Genomic DNA, 26,006 nt, shown 5'->3' on the forward strand with positions numbered 1-26,006 from the left:
ACTAGTGTGAAGAATCGTTTTCTCCTTATTATGAGATGACTCGGTATTTGCTATGACCTTGTTTGTTTCCAATGTCACATTCAGGTTTTTCCATTCATCCTTCATATTCTGCCATTCAAGCTTCCCGGCTAAAAGTGTTTCTTGCAGCGTTGAGATTTGAGCTTTTAAAGTGTTGTTATCATCTGCAAGAGTTTTATTTGTTGCAATTAGCACCTGTATATTGCGGTAACTTTCTTGCTCCTTAGCCTCTAGGAGCTCCAACCTCCTCTTGGCCCTCAAAAGTTCTTGCACATAAAGATATGGGCACCAAGCGAGAGGTGTGGAGGTAGGGCTGTAACTGACAGACTCATCGAAGTTATTACTACCATACAGATGACTGTCACCACTTAAGTGTGGAGGAGGGCACATTACTACCAAGGACTCGTTTTAAAAATTTTGCATGGCCATTCTAAATGTCCCTTTGACCACCCGCCTTCAAACGATGAAGAAACAATTATGTTGGAAGCGAACTAGAGAGAAGAAAGGATTGAAGTAACGTCAGTTGGAACCCTCGACCTGAACAAGTCGCTTGATGCCGACCCCGATCGAAATCTAATTGTCTCTGTGCTGGCACTGGCAAGAAATAAGAAACACCAAGGGGACTCTCGGATTCGATCTAGTGTCTTGCAGAAGTATTCCTCTCATAGAATTAAGCATGCTGCCAACATTTTCGAGGGGGCGTCCGCCCTCCACTTACAAACAAAGTCCCTTGTTTCCTCACTACCTTCGCAGAATTATCAAGGTGTGTCTTATCAAATCGATCTTGTTTTCCAAAGTTTCGCCATTGTAATTTTTGCCAGGATAAAATGCATATGTGAATCCGGAGTTCTGCTTCGTTTACTTTACGGTTGATTTAAGAAATACTATGGCAATTCACCAGAATTTTGGAAATTGCTGCTAAGTTTTTGTATTTTGTGTTGTACTTAAACGGACAAATAAATTTGCATCAGACAAGACACCTTTCCACAAAGAAGACAGGCTTGATTTTGTATTCCGCCCTTATTCTGCGACTCTTAGGTAAACATGCACCCTTTGTAAGATATTTAAATCCCATGTGATCCTTCTATGTGTTCCATGCTTGTTACGCCGTTATTACGCTATATATCATTGCCTTGCTACATTTTCGATGGGCTTTTGCTTTGCCTTATTTGATTGAAGAGAAATGGAATCTGGGTCGTACTCTTGTGAGCGGTTGCCATTTCAGTGACACATTAATCTTTTATACTTTGTCATTAGATTCGATGAATTTTGAACCAACTATATCTTTGGCAGATACATTTCTTTCTAGAAAGTCAGTGAAAGAGGGGACACTATCTATTTTTTCTATGGAACTCCGATGTTGGACATTTCTTTGTTCATAAAATATCCAGACTTTTTGGGACTTGTCGGAACAGTCTTTTGCATCAGTTTTTGACATTTGGAATTCAGGTGTTTGTAGATGGACGGAGTGGACACATCAGGCATGGACACAGAGGCAGGACCATATGTGACGATATTTGTTTTTAGTTTGTGTTGATTTATTTCTTTATGTTGACATTGAGACGCCGAGACTCGGTGCCTAGATGCTGATCTGTGCCTAATAGGTCATCCAAGATGCAAGTTTGGCTGTGGAGAAATTCTTGGGGGTGCATGCCATTCCCCAGGGCCCAGGCGACTCTGGTGACCTGAGGGGGGAAGAATCACCTTAGGTTTTTGAATGCTAAAGCATTGGCATTATCACCTTTGTGTACTTCGTAAGACGATAACTCTGGTGACACAGCTCACAGATAAAGAATTCGGTAGGTGGGGGTGGGGGAATGTTTTGTGTGGTTCGCAGTTTGCAACCTAAGTTTCCTGCAGTTGGTCAAATTCAACTAGTGCTGTAGATAGGGTTTCTATTGTTGATGCCCAACGATTATATATTATGGATTCTCGTTTAGTTATGCTGGTTCTCCACAAACCACAGGTGTCTTGTCCTGAGAAGTATTGTGTTTAACAAAATTTTCCATTATCCTATATGTTGATGTCATTTCATTAAGTTGATTTCATTTTTACCTGTTAAGGTTTGGGGCTCAAATGCCAACCTTGATTAATTAGGGTACCCCATTTTAAAAGCTGGTTGCAGAGAAATTCTCCAATTCCAAGGGGGTACAAACAAGGTTCCAGAGGCCAGTTCAACAGTGTAAGCATTGCACAACTACATACTTTCTTACATATTGTATCTTGCCACTAGCTTATGCTGCTGCTATAAGATGGGCACCGTGTTTAATATAGCAAACTGCTGTAATAATGGGTTCCTCATCAAATGTTGAATTTCGATTTGCTATAATCTCATTGTACTTTTTAAATTGATATTTCCAAGGAGATTTGTCTAGAGTCTAGACTCTATTGTTATGCCTTAAACTTTTAATTACTCTGAATATTACAAGTTTAAGGAATTTATTTAAATGGTATAATGATTAATCAGTACAAATAAATCTTTAGTATGAGAAATTGACTGTTTTTGTCTGCCATTTTATTCCAAACAAGTGTTTTTTTTTCATTTTATTTTATTTTCAGCGATCATTACTATAAAATTTCTAATTGATTAGCTAAATTTAGAAGAAAGTGCATCCTAGAAGTTTGCCATCATATTTTGAATTTTGCATTTCTGTAATGATCTATGAGATTTGTGCCTGGGAGGGGTTATGCTGCTTTCTTAGGAGTGCGAGATTTTGCTGATTCAGGGGAGCTTGGTGGGTATGCTGCACTTGCATGAATCATAAAAACAGTTTCACATCTTATAATATTGCGAGTTCAACTGCTTATGAAATCTATGGCCCTTAGCAAAGTACTGGATAGATAGTGCTATCAACCATTTATAATCAATATCTTCCTGTCAGGGAAAGCACTAACCCAAGCATAACTGCAAAAACTGCTTCTGTAAAGAATCATGAAGATACAGCTATAGTATCAAGATGACAATTGCAGGCTAGCTGACTGAATACAGACAATAGTGCTCACTGTAAGCCCTTGCCAGCAACTACCAAAACCAACAGAACACCAGTAACCTATTGATATCAATTATTTGTTTGATACAATTCAGTCACCACTAGAGTGTAGATTGCTGGTGTACACCACCACCACAGTCATTCTGTAAAGTATGCCTATTGTGTTTGTGGTTACAACTTCAAGGATCTGCCAGTGGTTTTAAGTTGTCCATGAGAGGAGGATGAGTTTTTCGAGTTCTAAAATAGACGTCCTGTGTTTGTTCTTAGAACGAGCCATCACTGGGTTGAAGTTGTTCACGGATGAAGATGAATGTCTCAAGAAGCTGTGTGAGAAGGTGCCTGCACAAAACCAACACAGTCTAAAGCCGAAGACCTCATAAGCTCTCTTTCTGTTGGAGTTCAATCATTTGCTTTTATGCAAGGCTAAGCATTGGTGTTTTAGTTTTCCAAATTCACTATAGCACCAGAGAGGTCATAAAGGATGTCATGAACAAGAGGATATTTGGTATCCTGATTGTGGTGCCCTTTGCCATCGGGGCTCAATTTTGTTTTTATTTAAAATTCAGGGGATTCTAGAGAAGCCATCAACTAAAAAGCAGAATTACTAGGTAACAAAACTTAAAATTGAAAGGAGCCACCTAAGCTTGAAACAAAAGCAAGAGATAACCAAACAACAATTTTTTTGATGTAAGAAACTAGAAGGAATAGACCGAAGCCACAAGGGCAAGAAGCTTCAAGTTGATCTGCAACTATCACCGCTATCACCACTAGCACCACCACTTGAAACTGGTGCTCCATTGTGCCCCTCATCTTTGTCAACAGATGCCAAGTAATTAGTTGTCTCCGTGGTAGAAGCTCTCAAGGGACCAATTTCTGCTACTGCAGGTTAAGCTAAGAAGTTTGACCATTATTTCTTTTAGCTAAGGCCAAGAATTGAACATAATGAATTTCCCGAGTTCCAGTATTGAGTCTATTGACTGATTCTCCTTTATTCCTACCATGTTAGGAGGATCAGGATGAATGAACTTGTAACACCTAGAATATTGTCATAACAAGTAACAACTTGATGCAAAATTATATCTTATAGGTCCAAGGAGAATGATGAGATTGTCTCCGCATACTTCTAAAAGAGTGAATTGGCCTTACGTCCTTAGCAAGTCAGTGTATCACTCACAAACCCCACCACCTTATCCAACCCTTTCTTGTGATGCAGTTTGACTAGATCTAACACAACCCACATGCAAATTTTCCATCATCTAAGTTATGTGTCACTCAATTCAGTGAAGAGTGTCCTAGGGACAGAATATAATGAAATGGCAGGTCTATCCATTCCAAGGAACCTGTTATGGAAAGTTACTCTTCACTGAATTGAGTGACACATAACTTAGATGGTGGAAAATTTTCTTTAGGTACTGATTAGGAATTCCACAATAACGAAGATCATACATGCTTTCATGAATCCTTTTTTGGCTACAGTACCATGCTGAATACTTGCAAGCTAAATTGGAGCAACATGTTGGTGAGTTAATTATGATGAGTTTATGGTAGGTGGAAGGAAGATGCTATTTTTAGCGTATGGACCTCATCCTGGGATTTGGGCTATGGATTTTGATTAGTGATTTGGTTGCTACATTTTGGATGTTTTTACCTCATTGTTGAGGTGCTTGAGATGGAAGTTTCATAGTGAATCTTGTCAGTATTGTTACACTCCTAGAATTGCTTCAGATCTCTTGTTGCTGATGCTCCTATAAAGGCTTAGATTTTGCAAGTGAATTAATTGTTGACATTTGAATAATACACTGGGTTGCTGTGGAGTGTGGTATTTCTCTCCTGAAAGGGTTTTCCACATGTAAATCAGTGTTTTATCATATGTTTCTTTTGTTTATTTCCTTGTAACTAATGATCAGTTAAATTTTTTGGTCGCACCTCGTCTCAAAGATTAGCGTAGGAAGTGTATTCTGCACTTCTGCTTTATTTTATTTTCACATGCAAGGTCAACTTCCTAATTTTTTGTGAAGTTCAAATGTTCTGATTTCAATAGTTAGATCCTTTTGGTGTTTAATGTTGGTCTTGTTTGTTATTCATTGTCACTAAGGGTTTAGGATTATACTAGCAGAAGTATGTTTCATTACCTGAGACCTCGCTATATTTTGAGCTGCAACATGAGTCTTAGTATGTGCTACTATCCGTGAAGCTTAATGATGTCAGTCTCTTGAAATTGAAACCACTATTATCATATCAAATGTATTGCTGGGAGTTTGCTCCATTCCAGTAGGATAATATATAGATTGGGGGAATTATGTTTATAATAGATTACACGAAAGTCATGCTGAATAGATCTGAAAGTATAATCAATGAGTGTTAATGCATCAACAATTTTAATTATTTCATGGAATACAATAACTGCGTGCTTGTTCTCTTGAGAACTTATATCCTCATATGTTATCTAATTGCTAACGTCTCATTATCTGTTCTTGTCTTGCCAGAGTCAGTCTCTCACATTGTGATGCACAGTTCAGTGTACATAGTTTTTGTCAGGATACAAAAATGTTATTTATTATTTGCACATCATTGTTTTCTTATTTCATTTATTGTTCAGCAGATGGAAAGGTAGTATTTTTCTTTTGATATGTCGTCGATGTTTATTTTTGGTCACATTGATTTCTGGTTGCAATTGAATCCGTGGTAGATTGATCGATTGAATTCATTGACCACTTTGTGACTTATGTCCCTTCATTACATTTTTTAGTATAGCTAAGCTGATATTTCTTATATTTGGTGTTGCACATTTGTTGATTGCAGTGGCGACAGATGGATATTGAGTACACTTTTTGGCAAATGCTTCACCTTTGCACATCACCTAAAGTGGTGTAAGCACTGGTCAAACCTATGTGGTTTACTTTTTTTATCAACTATAAGCCTGATGTATTCTATGAAATCATTTAGTGATATGATGAGAAAATGCCATCACTATAGCTTAAGCAGATTCTAATTGAATGAATGTGAATCCTTTAGTTGCATATTAAATTGAAACATTGGCATCAAAGAAATCAAACATCTAAATGACAGGATATATGGATATTGTCTTTGTTTTGCAAACTTTTAATATGCTATGTTGCTAACTGTTTGAATTCAAATACATTGTTTGCTTAATGAATGAAGAAATATACTACCAATGAAATTCCCTCATAACATCAAAATTTAAATTCTTTTTGAAGCATTCAATTATCAACCATTTCATGTAAATGGAAGAATAAATTGATCTCCTAGAGGACATCCATTATGACCATACATAGTACATATGCCAGCTTACTTTTCAAGTTTGGCCAAAAAGAGTATCCAATAAAAAATGATTGTTGTATCTAGGGTTTTCATAAGCAGATCATATTCTTAAATGAAATCAAGCTTTTCCTTGTTTCATTATCATCTGAATATGATGTTATAGATTTTGTTCTCATATCTTGGAAGCATACATTCGGTGTTCCCGTTGATGTGTCTATGTGCTGTGTTAATCTCTGCTGACATGTTTTTATTCTTATATAACAGTTAAATTCTAAGTTGCTGAATCAGAATCAGTTACAGGTATGGGTATGTGGTTATGATAAACCAGTAAAGCAAAGGTATTTTAGGTGTTGGGCATATCCCATACAAAGCATATATTAAAAAATCATAAATGGATACATTGAAACAGGAATGAAGTTCGGATTACTACATATCATGCATGTGCCAATCAAAATTGTTATAGATATATAAAATACGGTCAACATTAATTCAACAACTTGTCAAATTGGAATGTCATGACAGATATTCTTTATTCAACATTAGAATAGTACAATTCCTAAATCAGCGTCGTCGCGGTCTTCACTGGTATAATACTCAATAAATTTTCACAATAAACAGCTGTTTTCAAAAAAAGCAAAGGTAAGCCATCTGTTCCAACATTAGAGAACAAAGCGGATTTGAAGAATGGAAAAAGAAAAGATCAAGGATAAAACATGGACTACTTCCCCTGTCATGTTTCTTTATCGGGTTTTAAGGCTTGTCAACTTCTTTTCAATACAATAAAGCAATTAAAAAAACATCGTGTCATCTTCTCAGCACCCTTGTTTCCACCACGTTTCTTGAACTTTGATTTTTTTTGAAATCCCCCTGGAATCACCTGTGTAAATTTGTGAATCCTGTATGAATCCACAGGTGACACTAATTTTAAAACCAATTGTAATCAAGAATCGTCTAGGTTTTGATCAATTTTCTTAACTTTTAAATTCCTGGAACTGGTTATTTTTTCTTGTAAAATTTTAATATTTGTTTAATAATTTAACCAGTGTCTCTATGTTTAAAACGCCAACTTTGCTGATATTGTTTTAGTCGTAAATTTGGGAATGGTTCCAGACAAATCTGAAAGAAAAATTTGGTGTCCTGTCTGAATCCACAGACAAAATTAGTCCCGACCATGAATTCCCAATCAACTCCAACAACATTCACAACGAGGACCCAAATGGACAAAAGAAAGGATGGAACAATTTGTTTTATGGGATTTGAGAAGTCCATTGGTTTTACAACATTGGAATGGCATTACCATCTTAGCTCTTAAGCTCTTCTCTTTCTTCTTATGAGATTGGTTTGTCACCCTAATCAAATTTCAAGTTTTGATAGGAGAGAGAAGATTTATAAACTAAGTATTTTGCAGTGTGACACCAATGCTGGGGTACGTCGGGATGCTGGGATGAGTTTCCAGAATGGGGGAACAAAGGGCCTCAATTTCAGGACAGCTGGGGTAGAACACTGGGGGCCAGGGCGTTGTTGTATACTATACATATAGAACTTGAAATGCTAGATATTATGAAATGACGGCTTAGCATGGCATACCAAATTGAAATGCTTAAACATGGCAAAATTGCAACAAGAACCAGCACCATTGAACATTTAGCATAGTAACACAGTACATACCCAATAGTAACATTCAAAAATCAAAATTCAAATAGAATTTCAAGTACTTGTCTGAATGACAGTGTGGTTGTGAAATGGTGGAGGTGGGGCTACTTGGGGGTATTCCAAGTACTTGGTGCAGGGATGTCCTAGGGACGGGTACTTCTAGTTTTTTTTTGGAGGGGTGTGATTCCCCGGGTTTCACTGGTATTTAATCGTCTACAGTGAAATCGCCTGTTACAGCAAGTGGCAAAAATGAAATTGCCACTATGTTGAAAGCAACAAAATTGTCACGTATCCCTCTGGTGTTCTATGAGATTCTTGTTGTCTGTTTTTCCTCTTCTTGAAGTTCTATCTCAGTTGCTTTGGCTCCTAGATGCACTGTCAATCTATTTTCATAGTCTTTTTGGGACGTGTGATTTTCATTCACATTTGCTTGTAAGCAATATTGAGGGCTATCATTGGATTTTGTGCTGCAATTTTCCTAACACTGGGACTATGCTAAAGAGCAGAGGCAAGGAAAGTGACTTGAGAGGTACTGAGAAGTTGCTTGAGCTATATAAGGTATTAGAACAAAAGGGGTCCAAACCAAACTATTAAAAAAGACTAAATTGGGAGCTGAGTGCAGACTATGAAAATGTCATTTAATATTACAAGTGGAAAAGATGATGAAAGAGGAAGAAGGTGGAAAGACAGAAAGGGGGAAGCTGAAGTGTCCCTGCTTGGGCATTAAAAGAAGAAGATTTGATACATTTCAGGATGCTTGGATTTCAGTTATCTCTTGGAGAAACTTGGAAAGCTAATAACTTTTATTTTCAGAACCTGAAGATGGAAACCTTCAGGCTTCTTGGTGGTTTGGACGAAAACCTTGTTTAGTTTCAATGGTGGATTCATGATGGAGTCCACAGTTGCATTTCAGGTTCTTTTTTAGTTTTCCAATATGACTGTACTGCTGTTTTTAAGATTAGATTATGTTATGTTATTGTATTGCTGGTTATTATAATGCAATAATAATTCTGAGGTTGTTTATCTGAGTATTTTCTGGGTTTTATTACTGGATAATAGAAAATCTGTTGCATTCAAATATTCCAGTGTTATCAGAGTTGGTTTTCCTGCCCGCTTGTGAAGTTTTATCTGAGACAAGTTCCTAGAGTTGGTTCTTTTGACAGCATGTGAGATTTAGAAGGGAAATCGGAAAAGCTTTCATCGAAGATAAATTTGTAAGGATTTAGAGTTTCAGAAATAAAGAGAAATACTTCATGTTTGGGAATAAAATTGTTGTAATATGGATTACAACAACTAGCAGTTTGAGTTTGGCATAAAATAGTTATTTTTGATTTGCTAAGGTTTATAATGCATAGTTGAGGTGAAATTTTTAATTTTGTCCCAAATAATGCTTTAATAATTTGTTTTTCTTCCACCATAAATATTATAAGGGGATGACTATTCTCCAAGGAAAATATTTCTAAAACAAGCAAATATTTTTGAGTTGTTATTGACATCATTTTGTCAAGGACTCGATTTAATATTTGAAGAGTTCTGGGAGCACATTTTATTATAGGCGGCCTTGGGATTTGTTATTTGTTGGGATACTTCTATTGTTGATGTATTTGGGAAAAAAACATTGGAAAAAAACGTTATCGTGAACTCCTTTGTTTTTCCTTACACAATAAATATTTGGTGTGATGTATTTATCTTAGTTACCAGTTCGAGTTCAGTTTGAAATACGGGTTCATGGCAAAATTTTGGAAAGGTTTTTGGGTTAATTCGTACAAAAAACATATAAAAATTATAAAAAATTATATATATATATATATATGAAGCCTAGAAGCTTAGAGTATCATAAAATCATATGATGTAAACTAAGTTAATCATTTAAACAACAAAAACACCATAGGCATAAACTTTAAACACATAAGTTGTAATCATAGGATCATGAGTAAAGATCATAACATCATATATTTCAATTTTCAAGTTCAACATTAGAGATTCAAAACATTAAAACTTAAAAGTAAATCATTATCCATGAATCATAACAGCAAGTTCAAGTATCATTGTTTCAACTTCACGTCAAGTAATCATAATGTATAAAATTTTAATTTTAATATTCATCTTCATCTTCTTCTTCTTCTTCTTCTCATAGTCCTTCCACTTTAGTTGACTCAGCAATAGAGCTAAGGCCAATGGGATAAGCACCAACAACAATAGTATGGGCATCAAAATCTTCAAAGTCTTCAACTGTAAGCGAAGAAGTAGAAATATCCAAGTCTGTGAACTCTGCATCTACATCCCACCTCTTTGTCTCCCCTTCTTTGTATTCTTTAGTCTTGTGCGTGAGAAGATACAAGTTGTAATGCACATATACCAAGTTTTCTGCTCTTTTTGATTGTGTTAATGTTATAATGATGTTGGATGAATTATATTATATATATGAGATATATAAATAATATATGTCAAATATTATATATGGAATAATTAACTTATGTTAAGAGTGTGTGTGTGTATATATATATATAACCATTATAATTTATTGAGGGTATATTACATTGTGTTATAACTATAACTAATGTAAGTTAATATATTAAAGAGACATGTCTCTTCAAGAGACATGCCTCTCTATATCACATATATATTCATTTGTATAGTAACTTGGAAAACACATAAAATATTCACTAGTGCTATTACAAGTTACATAACAGATTAATGGATCATATCTTTAATATTGTATCAGAGTAGATTTCGATCTTGGGACATGGTTAAAGGAAAGTTGTGTTGAAATGATTGACTCAAAAATTATCATGGTTGGAGCATTTTGTTTTGATCGGCTCATAAAATTCGTCTGATGCTTCATTATGAAGGTGTCACATTCAGTACATGGACGGACAAATGAGTGTAGCTCTTTAATGTCTCTTGAAAAGCCTTTTACACCAGCTGGAAAGCATAGCATTTCTGTCTAGATTGAATAATTTCACCAATAACAACTCCTGCTGCATATTTAGAAAACCATATTAGTTGAAGGCAGTCTGAGTTTATTTTCATGTTGCTATGACATATTAGGTGTAAAGAGAATAGTGAGATCATGAATATCTGTGCACCTCATCTCATCGGGGTTGCATTGATATTCATTTTGTTGTTACTGGTGATAGTTATAGGCGTCATTTTAATGTTTTTAAGCACAAAGGAGTGTAAATATTTGTAGTTCGAAGAGAAAAAAAATTCTGCAATGATTGCTAAGGGGGTTGCCATGGCGAGGTATTCCCAATGGTATAATTATTCAAGAGTTCGAATTGGTCATAAGACTGCAGATCCGATTGAAGGGGAGCCATGTGAACACTCTCCTCGAATGGTTCATGTTTTAAGACATTAAGAGATGGGCAACATCATTCTCCTCATCTTTGCTCACTTGAAATGTAGTCTGAAAAGCTGCTTCTCCTTCAATATTCATATCCATCTTTCTATCTATGCGACAACACAGATAATACACATGATTTGTTTGATGAAATGTTCATTGGCAGGGGAGACACTAAATCACATTCAACTTGATAGAGAGCCAACTTGGCAAAGAATATGTTCAAACAGTTCATAACTTGGTTCTTTTTACATGATATTTTGCATTTCTGCACTTGGTGTCCCATAAGGATTTGTATCACATCACAGGCAAGGATGCTTTATACATTCATTATGTCAAGTTGTTGTTGACACAAGGTTCGATTCTACAATAGAGAAGGCAATGTGAATAGGATACAGTCATGAAAAGATAGAATCCATATCAAGCAAAGCTATAATTTCAAATTTCTTACACAACTCATTTATCGGTTCTTGAGAGGTCGATTAAAGAACTGTATTGATTTATCGGACAATTCTTTGTTGGAATATTTAAGCTCTCACTACTTGGTCGTGAACATGTCCGAAATGTTTCTGTGTTGCACCCAAGTTGAGTTTGCAACTATGCATGGTCTCTTTGAAGAAGTCACATTTCAGGTTGCTGACAATGGTTTTTCTTCATATGTAATAGAAGAGGTTCCCACAGTATCTAGTGAATCATCAGATGTTCTTCATCACTATTCCGATGACTGTGTTGCCGGTGAGGATCCAACTTCACCTGAATCTCAAGTCTCACATGGTTCGGCACCTCCCATCTATATGAGGGATCCATGGCTTGGAGGCATGAATTAACCAAGGGGTCAACTCTTGTTTCACTCAACAAGAAACAATCGCTATCATCAATTGATTCTCTATCAAATGAAGATATTGATTCAATCAACAAAGGGCTTAGAATTTTTGGCAATAGAGCATGAGCGCGATTTGAACTTCATGGATTATTATCACATAGTTACAGCGGACAAATTATCGGATTGTTAAGTTATAAGGTTGACAGATTGTATCCTGCGTGGAATATATTGTTGCCAATATATCTCTTAGATATATTCATTTTGATGGGTGAGTAACAACTTTCCAATTTACATCAACATACTCCTCACTACCCAATCTACGATCACGTATAGTATTGAATGATGTGGAAAGAAATGGTGATTTCAGTCTAGATTAATTCTCGGTGACTAAATATAAACTTGCTATGATTATCATGAAAGAATATTATCACTTGTTGCGTTGGAGGATATTATCTATTTGATAAGGAAATCAAACACATAAGTTGCATCATTTCATTCGACAACCATTGGCCTGCGATTTCTGTATGGCAAATCAATACAACAATATTCTCATTATGTGTATGGATATTGAGGTCCGAGTAAGATAATTTGCATCTCAATCTATTCTAAAGGTGAAGATCGTTAAGAGAAAATGAACACCATCTTTGGAAACTTTTAAGGGGAAGGCTACTAAATGCATATAGATATTGGTGATTATCAATGCGAGCATTATTGTGTATGTAGGAGATGGGTTCGATAATCACAATATACCTGTGGAAAAATTTGGATTTGATAACCCTAATATTTACATGAAGATCCTACCAACGTTAAAAGCAACATTGATATTGTTGGTGGATACTCATTTTCTGGAGTGGCAACATATATAGTTGCGGATGACAAATTTGCAGAGGAGCTCGGGGGTTTTATTGTTCTTTGCTCAAATTAGATGCAGGTGGGTGTTGAGAAGAGTGACTCTAGTGTGACAGTCGATCCAAATGAAACCAATTATGTGAGATCCACGCCCTACATTGAGAAGCTCAACTTGTGTGTTGCCTATGGGTGGGAAAGAACCCCGTATTATCGAATCAATGTTTGGCTTAGTGTAATGTACTATGGGAAGCTTGATATATGTGTGACCCATTGGTTCTTGGGTTGATTTTGTATGGCTTCTACCTGTGATCCTTTACAATTAATAGAATGGGGGAATGGATCCTTAATATAGTTATGTGAGGACGCTAATACATCTAGTTCAAGATCAAAAGAGTGTTGATGTAGAATAATGTGCAACTCCTTAAAGACAAATTGACCAACCTAGTATGATTGAGATCGTATAAGAAGGGAAATTTGAAGCTACATTAAACATTTGGTGAATAAAAAAAATAAAAAAAGGAAGTTTGTCATACTTGATACAATGCAAAACTGTTCAGTGATATAAGAGTGGAAATTTTACATTGTGGGGGAAATTATAACCAATGTTTTATTCCCACTTGAACCATCCTTTCTTGAAGCGATTTAAATCAAAGTTGTGCAGATTAGTATTTCTTATCCTTAAATGTTCTTGTGGGAAAAGATGGTTGGTACTTCTTTCATGTTGTGTAGACTCAATCTTATGATAGTAGCTCCAACGAAGTTGTGATTTAGTATTCATTAATCATCTGATGATCAAGTTGGTTAAAGTGAGGCTATTGAAGAGAATATCGATGATGATTGAGATTATGAGAGGGGGTTTGACAATTTGTTAGAGCCAACTTGGACAAAGAGAGGGAGCAAATAGAAAATATGCTTCAATCAAACTTTTGATGATCTTGGTTGTATTGATTTAGTGGGAGTCTGGCTCTTCATCTGAGAGAACTTTGTACTAAGAGGCTAGAAAGTTAATATCAAAGGTCAATAAGGTTAGTATTTCTTTGTTAAGGAGAAGTTCCAAGTGCAATCCCTTGTAATACATTCTTATCTATGAGAAATAAGATTGAGGTGAAAACCTTATTCTCTCATATGTTTCATGGTGGATGTTATGACAACACCACATGACAGTATCCGTGGTGACTTCATGCGAACTTCTTTTGTCATGTGTGTACGAGCTTGCCCCCTATGTACATTATGAGGAAGTGACGACTTTCAAATGATGTCACTTGTATTTGGAGAAGTCATTGAAAGGTGACGACCTTACAATAACATGTATCATGATATACATTTTGTGTAAATGTTGAAATAAATCATGAAAGGCTTTATCTTATAAATCAATAACTAGGTGTTTGATGTCATTAATTTGACTATCTACAAGTTGTTTGTATAGATATATTTTAGATACTTGGTGAATATCTTGCCTTGATATTCTGATAGGCCATTACCACATTGAGTACTTGGTGAATATCATTTAGTTGATGTTCTGATATGCCATTACTCAGAGTACTGGGTGAATATCATTTGATTGATGTTCTGATAGGCCAATGCTCATGATACCTAATATGATATCAAATAGTAATTGGTGAATATCATGTGTTGATATTCTGATAGGCCAATACGTATATGATATCATATACTAGATCAACGATTTCCTATATGTATTATTCGTGAAATTTTACCTATGGTGTAATGGCTATGTGTTTTATCCTTCTTCATTAAGAGGGACTGTTAATGTTATAATGATGTTGGATAAATTATATTATATATATGAGATATATAAATAATATATGTCAAATGTTATATATGGAATAATTAACTTATGTTGAGATTGTGTATATATATATATATTTTATATAACCATTAAAATATAGAGGGTATATTACTTGTGTTATAACTGATGTAAGTTAATATATTCAAGAGACATGTCTCTTCAAGAGACATACCTCTTTATATCACATATATATTCATTCATATGGTAACTTGGAAAACACATAAAATATTCACTAGTGCTATTACAAGTTACAAAACATATTAATGGATCATATCTTTAATAGATTGCAATTTATTGTGCTTTACTGAATGGATGAAAGAATATGTGCTCCAATTTCTCTCTGAAGTGGATGAACTAGCAATCTATGAAGACATGACATAAACAATTAAAATAAAATTTAAATTATGTAACTTGAATCTTAGAATTTCTAACAATTTTTTTAGACAAAGGAAACTAATAACAAATTTTTAAAAAATAAACTTACTTGTGATATCACTTTGATTTCAAGGGGCTGCAACCTTTGAAATCGTTTGCCATGGAGGTACCACCAACTATGAGCTTCCTTCCTAAATTGATGACAAAGAGCATCATTACTTAAATTTTTTGCTTCCACAAGTTGTATGAACTCATCCGTAATCAAATCTCACATTTCATCATCATGAAAGAGTCTTTCAAATGCTGCCTTGTATCCATTAGACACTTCTATGTCTCTATAGGGTGGTAGCCTTCCTGGTAGATCAATATATTGGGTGCTATAGTATTTGGGCATCAATGCATAGGCAAGCAAATGTAGAGTGGTCATTTTGTTCCATCATTCTATAACAATTACTTGCAATTGTTTGAAGAAGGTCTCTTGAGGATCTTTTTCCTATTCATTTACAATTTGCTTGATCTTCTCAAGCATCGAGTCTATGCCATCATAGATCTGCCCAAAGCAAGGCCTATCCATGTTTGCGCACCTAAGCATGATCATAATGGGTGCAGTGAGATTAATGAGATATTCCACACGTTCCCACCAATTTTCATCCAATATCCTCTTCCTTATTGTGGTTGCACTCTTAGTATTGCTTTGCCGCCATATAGCCCAATTGTTGTTGGTTACCATATTGGTAAGTGCCTCTTTCACTTGCATAAGTCGTTTCAAGAAAATTACATTTGATGCAAAACATGTCTCAACAACCTCTAACATAAAATAGAGCAAAAACAATACAAATTATTAAATACATACTTGATAAAAGAATATACATCATTACGTAATCAAAAAATCAGAAATTGGAAGATACTATTTTTTAAAAATTAACTAACTTTAGTTCAAGTTTACTTACCTTCAGCAACTCCAAACGTGAGAACATTCTGAATATACCTCGAGTCATGTGGTTGTTTGTGATGAACATCTGGATGTCCTTAGCTTTTGCATACATCTCCTTGATCCACTGAATACTCTTTCCAATCTTTTGTAGCATAAGATTGAATGAATGAACTGCACAAGATGTCCAAAAAATATGGTGGTATCTCTCTTCAACCAACAAACCAGCAACTCTACAATTCTTTGCGTTGTACGTTATGACTTGGACAATGTTTCTTGCACCCACTTGTTCAATGGCCTCAATTAGGATATTAGCAATGAATGGCCCATCTTTTACATGCCCCTCACAATCCATTGCTTTCAAAAACATTGCCCCTTTAGGGTACACCGCCAAAACATTGATCAATGGACGATTTCTAGCATCTTTCCACTTGTCTAAAACAATTGTTACCCTTGTCTCAATCCACGAATCCTTGATGGGCTTCAATTGCTCATCAATCAACTTGACCTCGTCATCCAACAAGCTGGTTCGTACTCTCTCAAAACTAGGACCTAAATACCCTGTAGGTGCTTTATTAGCACTTCTTAACATGTGCTTGAAATACGGAGAGTGGACAAGATTAAAAGACAGCTCATGTCCATACAAGCATCTTGCCGCATCAATGTCGGCAATTTACCTACTCGATTTTGAAATGCAATTTGAAGTGGTCCCTTTGTTTTGTGTCAAATGGGTGCTTCATTTTGAGAATCAGGGGCAACTAAGGTAGTATAGAAGGGGTGATTTTCTTAGTTGCCGGATTCGTCCCCTGCTGCCCGGATTCGGGTTTAGGTCCGTACGGGTCCGGATTCGTCCCTGGGTTCGGTTTGGGTTCGGGTAGGGTCCTTAGTTTTGACTGTGGATTCGTCTAGGTCCTTGTTGAAGCGAACCAGATGAACCCACAGCGAACCCAAGGCTAAAACAACCTTAAAATTTTAATTGTTTTCTTATGCAACTCTCAAAGGAACTTAATAAAAAACATTTCACTCATCTAATCCCTTATGTCAAGGAGGAGGATGATGATATAGCAGCATATGGGACTGGTGGAACCAGTTTGGGTTCCAATGATGAAGATCTAGATATAGTTGCAGTTGGGGATGAAGCCATTGATCCCTCATTTTGTGATAATCCATTTGACCCTTGAAGGGCATTTGATACTATGATTATTGATAAACTACTAAAAACTTGTCATCTATCATCATGTTTCAATCTTTATTACTTGATGAACTAGTCTTTCTTTTGCAATTTAGTAATTCAATGTATTATTTGATGAACTAGTCTATGTTTTGCAATTTAGTAATTCAATGTATAATTTTCTTTACAATCATGAAGATAGATTAATGACGAGTATTTAATGCTTTTAGATTCAGGTAAAAACAGGTTTTGAAGGGACCCGAAGCCCTTTGGCATTTGGCATTGATCAATGATCAAGCAACAATTGTTCATATTGTGAAATGACTTTGTTTTGCAACTATGAATGTTTCTTTTGTGTGTGTGTGTTTATATATATATATATATATACTCACGAACTCACCCACGAACCCAAATGGGGAAATAAAAAATTGCCCGAATCCACGAACCGAACCCCGAACCCGAACCCGTCCCCAAACCCGAATCGGCAACTTAGGTGATTTTCTATTACAATATCTGGGGTGGATTTCATTCCTTTTGTTCTTTTCTTATTCTTATTACCATCAATGACATTTTGTCTAAGTTCCTCTCTCTTCAACCTGCTCATGCTCTTCAATATATTTTAATACTACTGAGTTTGGCACAGGTGCATTTTTTTTCTTGGACACTTATTCACTCCAAGGTATCCACACAAATGACCCACCACACGATAATATGATCTATTTCTTTCTACATCACAACCTTGACATTTCCAATGGAAGCCACCACCTCCTGGAAGAGGTTCTAGAATATCCACTTAATTCCATAAAGAAGAATCAGATGGGGGTTCTTTTCTTTGTGGGATATCGGCATTGCCTACTGAGGAAGATGTAGATCCCTTTGAAGTTCCTTTTCCCATGATAAGAAATTGTGTACATATTGACATATTGATATTATCATTGAGAATAAAACTCTAGCCTTTAATATTTATGAAACATTGAAACAAAAGCAAAATAGAATAAGAACTTAGCTTTTCCTGACATTGTAAGCTTGCAAAGATGTAGCAATGAGACACAAACACTTCAATATAGCTAACAATCCAGTCTTCCAACTCCACCTTGCACAAACTTCTTTTGCTCAATCACCTATTTGCTCACAAAATCACCTATTTGCACATCGCAAATGATGTTAGAAGCCAAAATAGCCTACTTACATTCACTTTTTAGGGCACTGGACTTCAAAAAATATAAAATTTGTTATCAAAAGTGACTTGAAAGACACCCGTCAGCAGAAAGTCGTCCCAAATTCGTCACGGGTTCGATCTAGGTAGCCTGAATTTGCTCGGGTTCAAATTCCGGGCTGTGGGTTCGAACCAGCCCAGGCAAATTCGAACCCTGATTGAACCTGGGTCGAACCGGACCCGAATTTCGAACCGGTTTGAACCTAGGCAGGGTTCTTGGGCCAAAACAGTGAACCCGGGTAACTATGGTATTTATTAATCTGCCAAGGTTGATGTTAGACTGTTGTCATTTATGGGTCCTCAATTTACATTTGGGTGACTTACTATGCATCCTTGAAATGTTACCAATTTATACTTGTTAAGCAATAGTTACAGGAGTGCATTTTCTGGAGTTTTAATGATAATATACAGTTGCTGTCTCATATAGTTCAAGGGTGAGATTAAAATCATTGCCATCTTATTAAGTGTGGGGACAACCAATATTTTGGTTTAATTCATTAACATGTTTTAGACTTGAAGATTTGGTAATTGTTGGCGATAGAAAATTTTAAAAAATAGCTGACCATATAACCTTTGTGCAAAAGAGGAATACATTTAATGAGAAGAATTAAATTATAATACATTGACGAAATTCATTTTGGTATCAGTGGATGCAATCTTTAATGATTCCTGCTTGCCACGGTAAATGGGGACTAATGTGTATATCCGAGTTTGCAGAAACTGGATCTAGGTGAATCTTCCATGTTCTTTGAAGACAACTATGACCAAATGGACACATGTCAGGTGATGGCTGAGCTATCAATCAATATATATTCATTTCCCTAGCTGTGAGCAATCTACCATCATTCTTATAAATTGAACTTTAGCAGTCCAGACTGAAAGTTCGTGTTTAGGAACTGCAAAATTAACAAGCGGAGATGTGGAAATGGGAATCGATAGAAGATGCCATTGTATGCAGATGCCATAATGGGTTGGAAGATGTTTTGGGTCATTGTTTGTAGATTTAACTGTCTGTAGACTTCTCAAGTTCATTTGTGAAGGAACTGATTATGTGTTGGCATACTTCAAATGACTGTCAAATGGTGATGCTACTGTAATGGAGTGGTAATGTATTGGCAGGATCTCCACAATAAGAAATACAGAGATATGAGAATGGGAATTGATAGAGGATGTCATGTATGCAGATGCTGTAATGGATTGGAAGATGTTTCGGGCCATTGTTTGGAGATTTGTCTATAGACTTCTCTTGTTCGTTTGTGAAGGTACTGATTATGTGTTGGCATACTTCAAATGACTTTCAATTGGCAAAGAAAAATCTGAAGTTGTATGTATGGTGTTAGTGTAATGGAGTGTTAATGTCTTGGTGGGATCTCCACAACAAGATATATAGAGGATTTGACGTCACTTAAGTATTGGCAAAAGCTAACTGGGTTGTGAAGCTACAGGCAGTCTTAACTCATCGAGTGAGACTCATAAAAGTTGGCCTTTGCAGGAGTGACATCGAGCATGGTTGATACCAGTGAAGGGATGTACTTGAGTTATTGTTGGTTGTTAGCAGAGGAACATAAGGACTGGAGCGCAGGATTGGAAAGAATGCAATCTTAGTCTCCTTTGTTACAGGTAAACGACTGAACTCAACTAGAGAGTCTAAATTATTGGCAAAATTATTAGCAGAGGAACATAAAGACTGGAGAGCAGGATTGGAAAGAATGCAAACCTATTCTCCTTTGTTACAGGCAAATAACTAAATGAACTAGAGATTTAAATCATTGGCTCAATATCCCAGAGGGTGTGTAGGATCCTATTCTCAGTTGATTAAACAGATGTCTGAGTGGTTGGTTATATAACAAGAAGCTTGGAACCGTTTTCATTCCGTGGGGGTCATTGTTTTTATTGTTTCCATATGTATGCCTTGTCACTTTGTCATCACATCAAAGTTTGAGGTGCGCTGGTGCTGCAAATTGAAGAGGAAAAACTCAAGTAGAAGTCAAGACTTACTTTTAAGTTAGAGATTGACTACAGGTTCCTAATCCCAGTTGATTAAACAAATGTCTGAGTACTTGGTTATATAACAAGAAGCTTGGATCATTGTTTTTTTTTCTGTGGGGGTCACTGTCTTTATTGTTTCCATATGTATGCTTTATCACATTGTCATCACATCAAAGTTTGAGGTGTGTTGGTGCTGTAAATTGAAGAGGAAAAACTCAAGTAGAAGTCAAGACTTCCTTTAAGTTAGAGATTGAGTGGTTGTACATCAGTAGCCTTTGATTTACTGGCACTCATCTAGTAACATTCTGAGAGTCACCATTTTGACTGGGATATTGGGATTTGAGTATTGCTTCTGCCATGAAGTATAAAATTATTGTGGCTGGAGATTACTGTTGCTGTTATTGTTGGTTGCTTGTGGAGACTTTCAAAAACAAAGAATAGGGAGCATTATTAAAACATTAAGACTTTGTGACAGATCTTGTACTGGGAGGGATTCGGGTTATTATTGCATGCATAGGGAGTTCTTTACTGGGACTATCACAGTATATTGTTGTGCCCGATACTGTTGGTGCAAGCAAAACCTAGGAATTTCACGGTGGAATCTAAGATAGTTGACTTCTGGCCAGACCACAACAAGACAAGAAGAGTTATCGAGAGCAATTTCATAATTGACATTCAGATTAGTAGAAATCTTCAACGTACGCAGAATCGACTCATCAAATTGCAAACATGTGCAAACTCTGAACATTCAGTATGTAACTAATGTCTGAAAAATACTCTCCATCAGAAGATTTAACACACTAACATTTATAGCAAGCAAATTGAAATTTGGTTTGGGACAATGGAAAATCTGAAAAGCCATGTTTTCTCAAAGGAATTTAATGATACATTCAATGGTAATCAGATATGAGACTTACAAAAAGAAAAAGAAATAGTGGATGTGCTGTATTTAATTGAATTGCAATTGTAGTCTATGAAAACTATGAAGGGTATTGTTTCAAAGTTGGAAGAATTGGATTCTTATTTATCCAAATTGGACTAGTCTGATTGGAGGATTTTGAATTCGACTTTGCAAGCCTCAACGGTTGCTTTAACTCCAGCACAAGTTAATGGAGCATCCATGTGAAGATGTGAGATGAACAATTGCTTATTGTCTCGGTGAGATTAGCAGAATAACAGCTCTCGCTGCACCTTATAATAATAGCATATTGAGGAAGGTCCTACAATTGATTGTGGACAGCTTATATGCATTACATGATGGCAAAAGCCTTACCTATGGTAAGAGGGCTAAGATATTGAAACTTATGGCAAAGGCTAGATTTTTTATCATCATGTTGGAGCTCACCTGTGAAAGAATGCTTTTACAAATGTTTCAATGTTTCTTAAGGAAATTCAGAGAGCATTATCCAGACAATGTAAGAGTGGGCATAAAAACTATTATGTCCTTACTCATAGATGAGGGTGATGACATATGTAAGCAATTATAATACGATTTGTTGGCGATTTGGAAAGGGAAACGTGAGATCTCACCTATGGCTTATGAGCTCACAGAGGAATTAATTGAGCGTAAAATTGAAAGATTTCAGAAACACATGACTGAAAGTGAGAGCTAATAGAAGTGGGCATACAGGTCACAGGATCCTTGAAAATGAGTAAGAATCAAATGAGGAAAGAGCAGTTTTGTTTCACATGCCAGCTTACTTGGTCACTTGATCCCATGTATTGAAACAAGGAAGAAGAGTCAGCCCAAAAAGTTCAGATCAGCATTAAAGAAGATAAGAATCCAATAGTGTGGCTCCAAAATGAAGACACCCAAGCTTGCAAGGAGAAGGAATCAACTATGGTTAATGGTAAGGGATATACAAGTCTCTTATTTGGTGACTTGGAAGGTTGTTATTGACAAGCATTTTGATGTTCATAAGGAAGAAAAATAATCCTCCCATGATGAATTATTTGAAAATGATGACAAACAAAGATGAGGCCATGCATATCGAGATGGAGGGAAATTCTAAAAATAGTGCAGCAGATAACGAAATTTCTTCCATCCAAGTGGCTGTTCAAAATTGTATACATGAGCTAGACCATGACACTAAAGGGGCTGATTTGAACGACCAATCAGAAATTTTATTTCTAGATGAGGAATTTGGAGCATATAACTTGGAGAATAACCCTAAAGTCTTAGATGTCAAGGTTATTGTAGCCTTAGTGCTTTTTGATAATACCCATAAAAACATCGAAGAAACTTTTTGGGAAGTTCAAATTGAGGAAAAGAAAAAGGCGATAGTGAGTTGAATTAATAGGGCACGCCTTTACACACTGGCATTGGTAAAGATGAAATCAGATTATTTGAAGTTTCTTTTAAGATAGAGATATGACTATCAAATATGCAGAAGATAAAGAGGAGGTACACGAGCTTTGTCTTCAACTGAGTATGACACATTATTCATTATACCAGGCTGAAAATCAGGCTCATATGGCAGCCACTACAAGGAATATTGTCTTAATTCTAAAATCAAGGACATCATACAAATTGTAGAAGGGATCCTTACCCTTGGTGAGAATGATGGTGAACATGGTATTTCCATTTTCCCTATCCAAACGAGACACTCTATGCTAAAGAAGGCATAATGGACCAACAAGAAGTCAACCACATGTCATGAGGATAAAGATGAACCGAGTGGCGCTAGTTCTGAAATTTCATACGATAGTGATCATTTCTTTGAATGGAGGTAAAGATTTGATTGATAACACTTGTGATGAATTAGAAATTTCAGAGTTGTCCTCAATGCACACTTAGGGTTTCTACAATCTATTTAGAGATTTGACATTGAGTTTCTTTGATATCAAAGCTATCTATTTCTCGATTGGTGACTTTATTTTTATCCCTGTTTTAGTTATTTGTGGCTGCCCTGCTTGGTTTACTATTACACTTTCAGATTTACAAGAGTTATTGAGTTGCATGGGCATTTGCAGAGATATGAATATGTGTTAGATAGTGCACCATGAGATAGTATTATTTGCCATACATGGGAATACTGAGACCCTCAACACCATTCTTGATGCCAACATATCTTATAGCAGTAACATATGGTGGTCTTATGAGCTGAATTTTGTGCATATTGGAGATGTTTTGGCATTTGTGGAGTGATCCACTTGTTCAATTGGCTAATTTAGGAGGATGGTGGATTAATAGGCATCTATTTCTACCCCTAGGATTGAGTTGATAGGTTGATTTGGGATCCAGAAGTTGACAGGATGAGTGCTTTGCATTTTGTGGATTATGACGAGTTGCTTCACTGTTTGGACCTTGGTGCAGTTATGTTAAAAGTAATGCAGTTGTTAGATGCAACAATGTTACTCAAGTTGACTTGGGATCCAGGAATCTTACTGATGGATGAGGTGCATCCTTATTTTTGGTTTCACATGTCATGTGCTGATTTCAAGGATACCAGTATAAGCTATAAAGTGGCTTGTAGATTGATATGGAATCTTGGTATTTATTTACATATTCATGATTGCTCAAGGACAAGCAATCTCAAGGAGGGGGAGGACTCTAATGTCCTTTTTGGGACATTAGAAAATTGTAAGCCAAATTAATAAAATATTAAAAGTGACCTAATTGGGAGCTATGCAAACTATTAAAAAGTCATTTTAATCTTAAAAGGGGAAAAGACAACGAAAGAGGAAGAAGACAAAAGACAGTAAGGGGGAAGCCGAAGAGTCAGTGCTTGAGTTTTAAAAGAAGACTACTTGATTCATTTTCAGATGTTTGGATTTCAGTTTTCTCTTGGAGAAACTTGGGAAGCTTTCAACTTTCATTTTCAGAACCTCAGGACAGAAACCTCTAGGCTTCTTGGTGGATTGGATAGAGACCCAGTTCATCTTCAATGCTGGGTTCATGACGAAGTTCACAGTTGCATTCCATGTTCCTTTGTAGTTTTCTAATCCGACTGTATTTCTGTTTTTAAGATTGGATTATATTATGTTATTTTATCGATGGTTATTATAATGCAATAACAATTTTGAGGTTGTTTATTTGAGTATTTACTGATTTTATTATTGTATAATAGAAAATCTATTGCATGCAAATTTTTCTTAAAATTTCTGTGATTCAATTAAGATATTTGGTAAATTATCTGGTTGGGGATTTTCCATGCTTTTTGCATTCCTATCCATGATAATCACTAGCACATTCATCAACACTTTGCTACCTGAGCAAAAATGAAAACATCACATTTTGCTGTCCAATTAGACAATAGACGCATTGCATATTAACATTGAAATTACAATGTACTATCAAATATTAAAATGTATGAATTGTTGAGAAATGAGGATCACTACAAATGTAATTGCATTGCTTTCTTCAATATGTACTTTCCAAATAGCAACCATCTCTCTTACATTAGATGAAATATGGATAGACATTTCCCTTCACGAGACATGTCTATTTATTAGTATTTAATATAATTATTTGTTATTTACAACACATACATTTGTATATATATAAATATCACATATTTAATATAATATATGTAATATATTTAATTAAATATATATCTCATATATATCTTTAGCGAGCTTTATTTGAGTGAAACTTCATTAACACTCCCTCTTAGTTATGGAGAATAAACACAAGATCATGTGTTACCTCAATGTAACATACAAATATCTTTGATCACAAGATATTCAACATTTTGATATCATGAGTATTGGCCTCCAGCATATCAACTCATGATATTCACCATATACTTTGAGTAATGATATTGGGAGTAATGACCTTCTGAATGTCATCTCATATGACATTCACCATTTACTCTTTGAGCAATGGCCTCCTGAATGTTGAGTTGCAAGATATTTACCAAGTACTATGAGTAATGACCTCTTGAATGTCATCTCATATGATATTCACCAAGTACTTAGTGTAATGGCCTCCTGAACATCAATTTGCATAACATTCGTCATGTACTCAAAATTTTGATAAGGTATGTGCGCACACATTCTCATAATGCTTACCATACGAACATTCACCATGCAAAGTATAATCTATCATGATCTGCATAGACATTGCAAGATATCCATCATGATCGAAAATTAAGTTATTGTAAGATCGTCACCTTTCAATAACTTTTGCAAATACAAGTGATAATCATTTGAAGTTGTCACTTCCTTATGATGTATGCAGGGGGCAGGCCCAATAAAACCATGTAGTCACACACTTGGACTTTCAGACTCCTCCGAATATCAATCTTCATAACTGTTCATCCAATGTTACCTTTGAAGAGGTGTCAAACTCCCTCTTAGTCTGAAATCAATCTCCCTTTTCTTACAATAATATTCTCGGAGGAAAAGATCAAGGCATATAACTCTTATAGTTGTGTTTATGTTTGGAAGGAATATAAAAATATCCTATTCAAACACTAGATTCACAAATTTTGCCTTTCTAATAAATTTGATCCCACTTTCTTAACTAGTTGACATCACTATATCTATTATCAACACACACACACACACACACACACTTTTTGGAGCGGGCCACTTAAACACCCTCACAAAAATGAT

The 26,006-nt window shown here is 35.8% G+C and overlaps 1 protein-coding gene across 4 annotated transcripts in view; it reads left to right on the top strand.

Moving 5' to 3' along the window:
- Positions 1-476: 476 nt before the first annotated feature.
- Positions 477-26,006, top strand: part of LOC149567607 (UNC-50 family protein) — a 59,154-nt gene continuing 33,624 nt past the window's right edge. For all 4 annotated transcript variants that reach the window (XR_016362446.1, XR_016362448.1, XR_016362447.1 and 1 more), the window contains exons 1-2: positions 477-781; positions 5,811-5,878. Coding sequence is in view for 1 of the 4 variants with exons in the window: in XM_089820847.1 (XP_089676973.1) it covers positions 695-781; positions 5,811-5,878 (155 nt within the window). In the remaining 3 variants the exon portion in view is untranslated. The remainder of the gene's footprint in view (positions 782-5,810; positions 5,879-26,006) is intronic.

This window comes from Cupressus sempervirens, chromosome 3 (assembly GCF_028749045.1).
Source record: "Cupressus sempervirens isolate cs-2001-9-10 chromosome 3, ASM2874904v1, whole genome shotgun sequence".
In the NCBI taxonomy this organism is placed as follows: domain Eukaryota; kingdom Viridiplantae; phylum Streptophyta; class Pinopsida; order Cupressales; family Cupressaceae; genus Cupressus; species Cupressus sempervirens.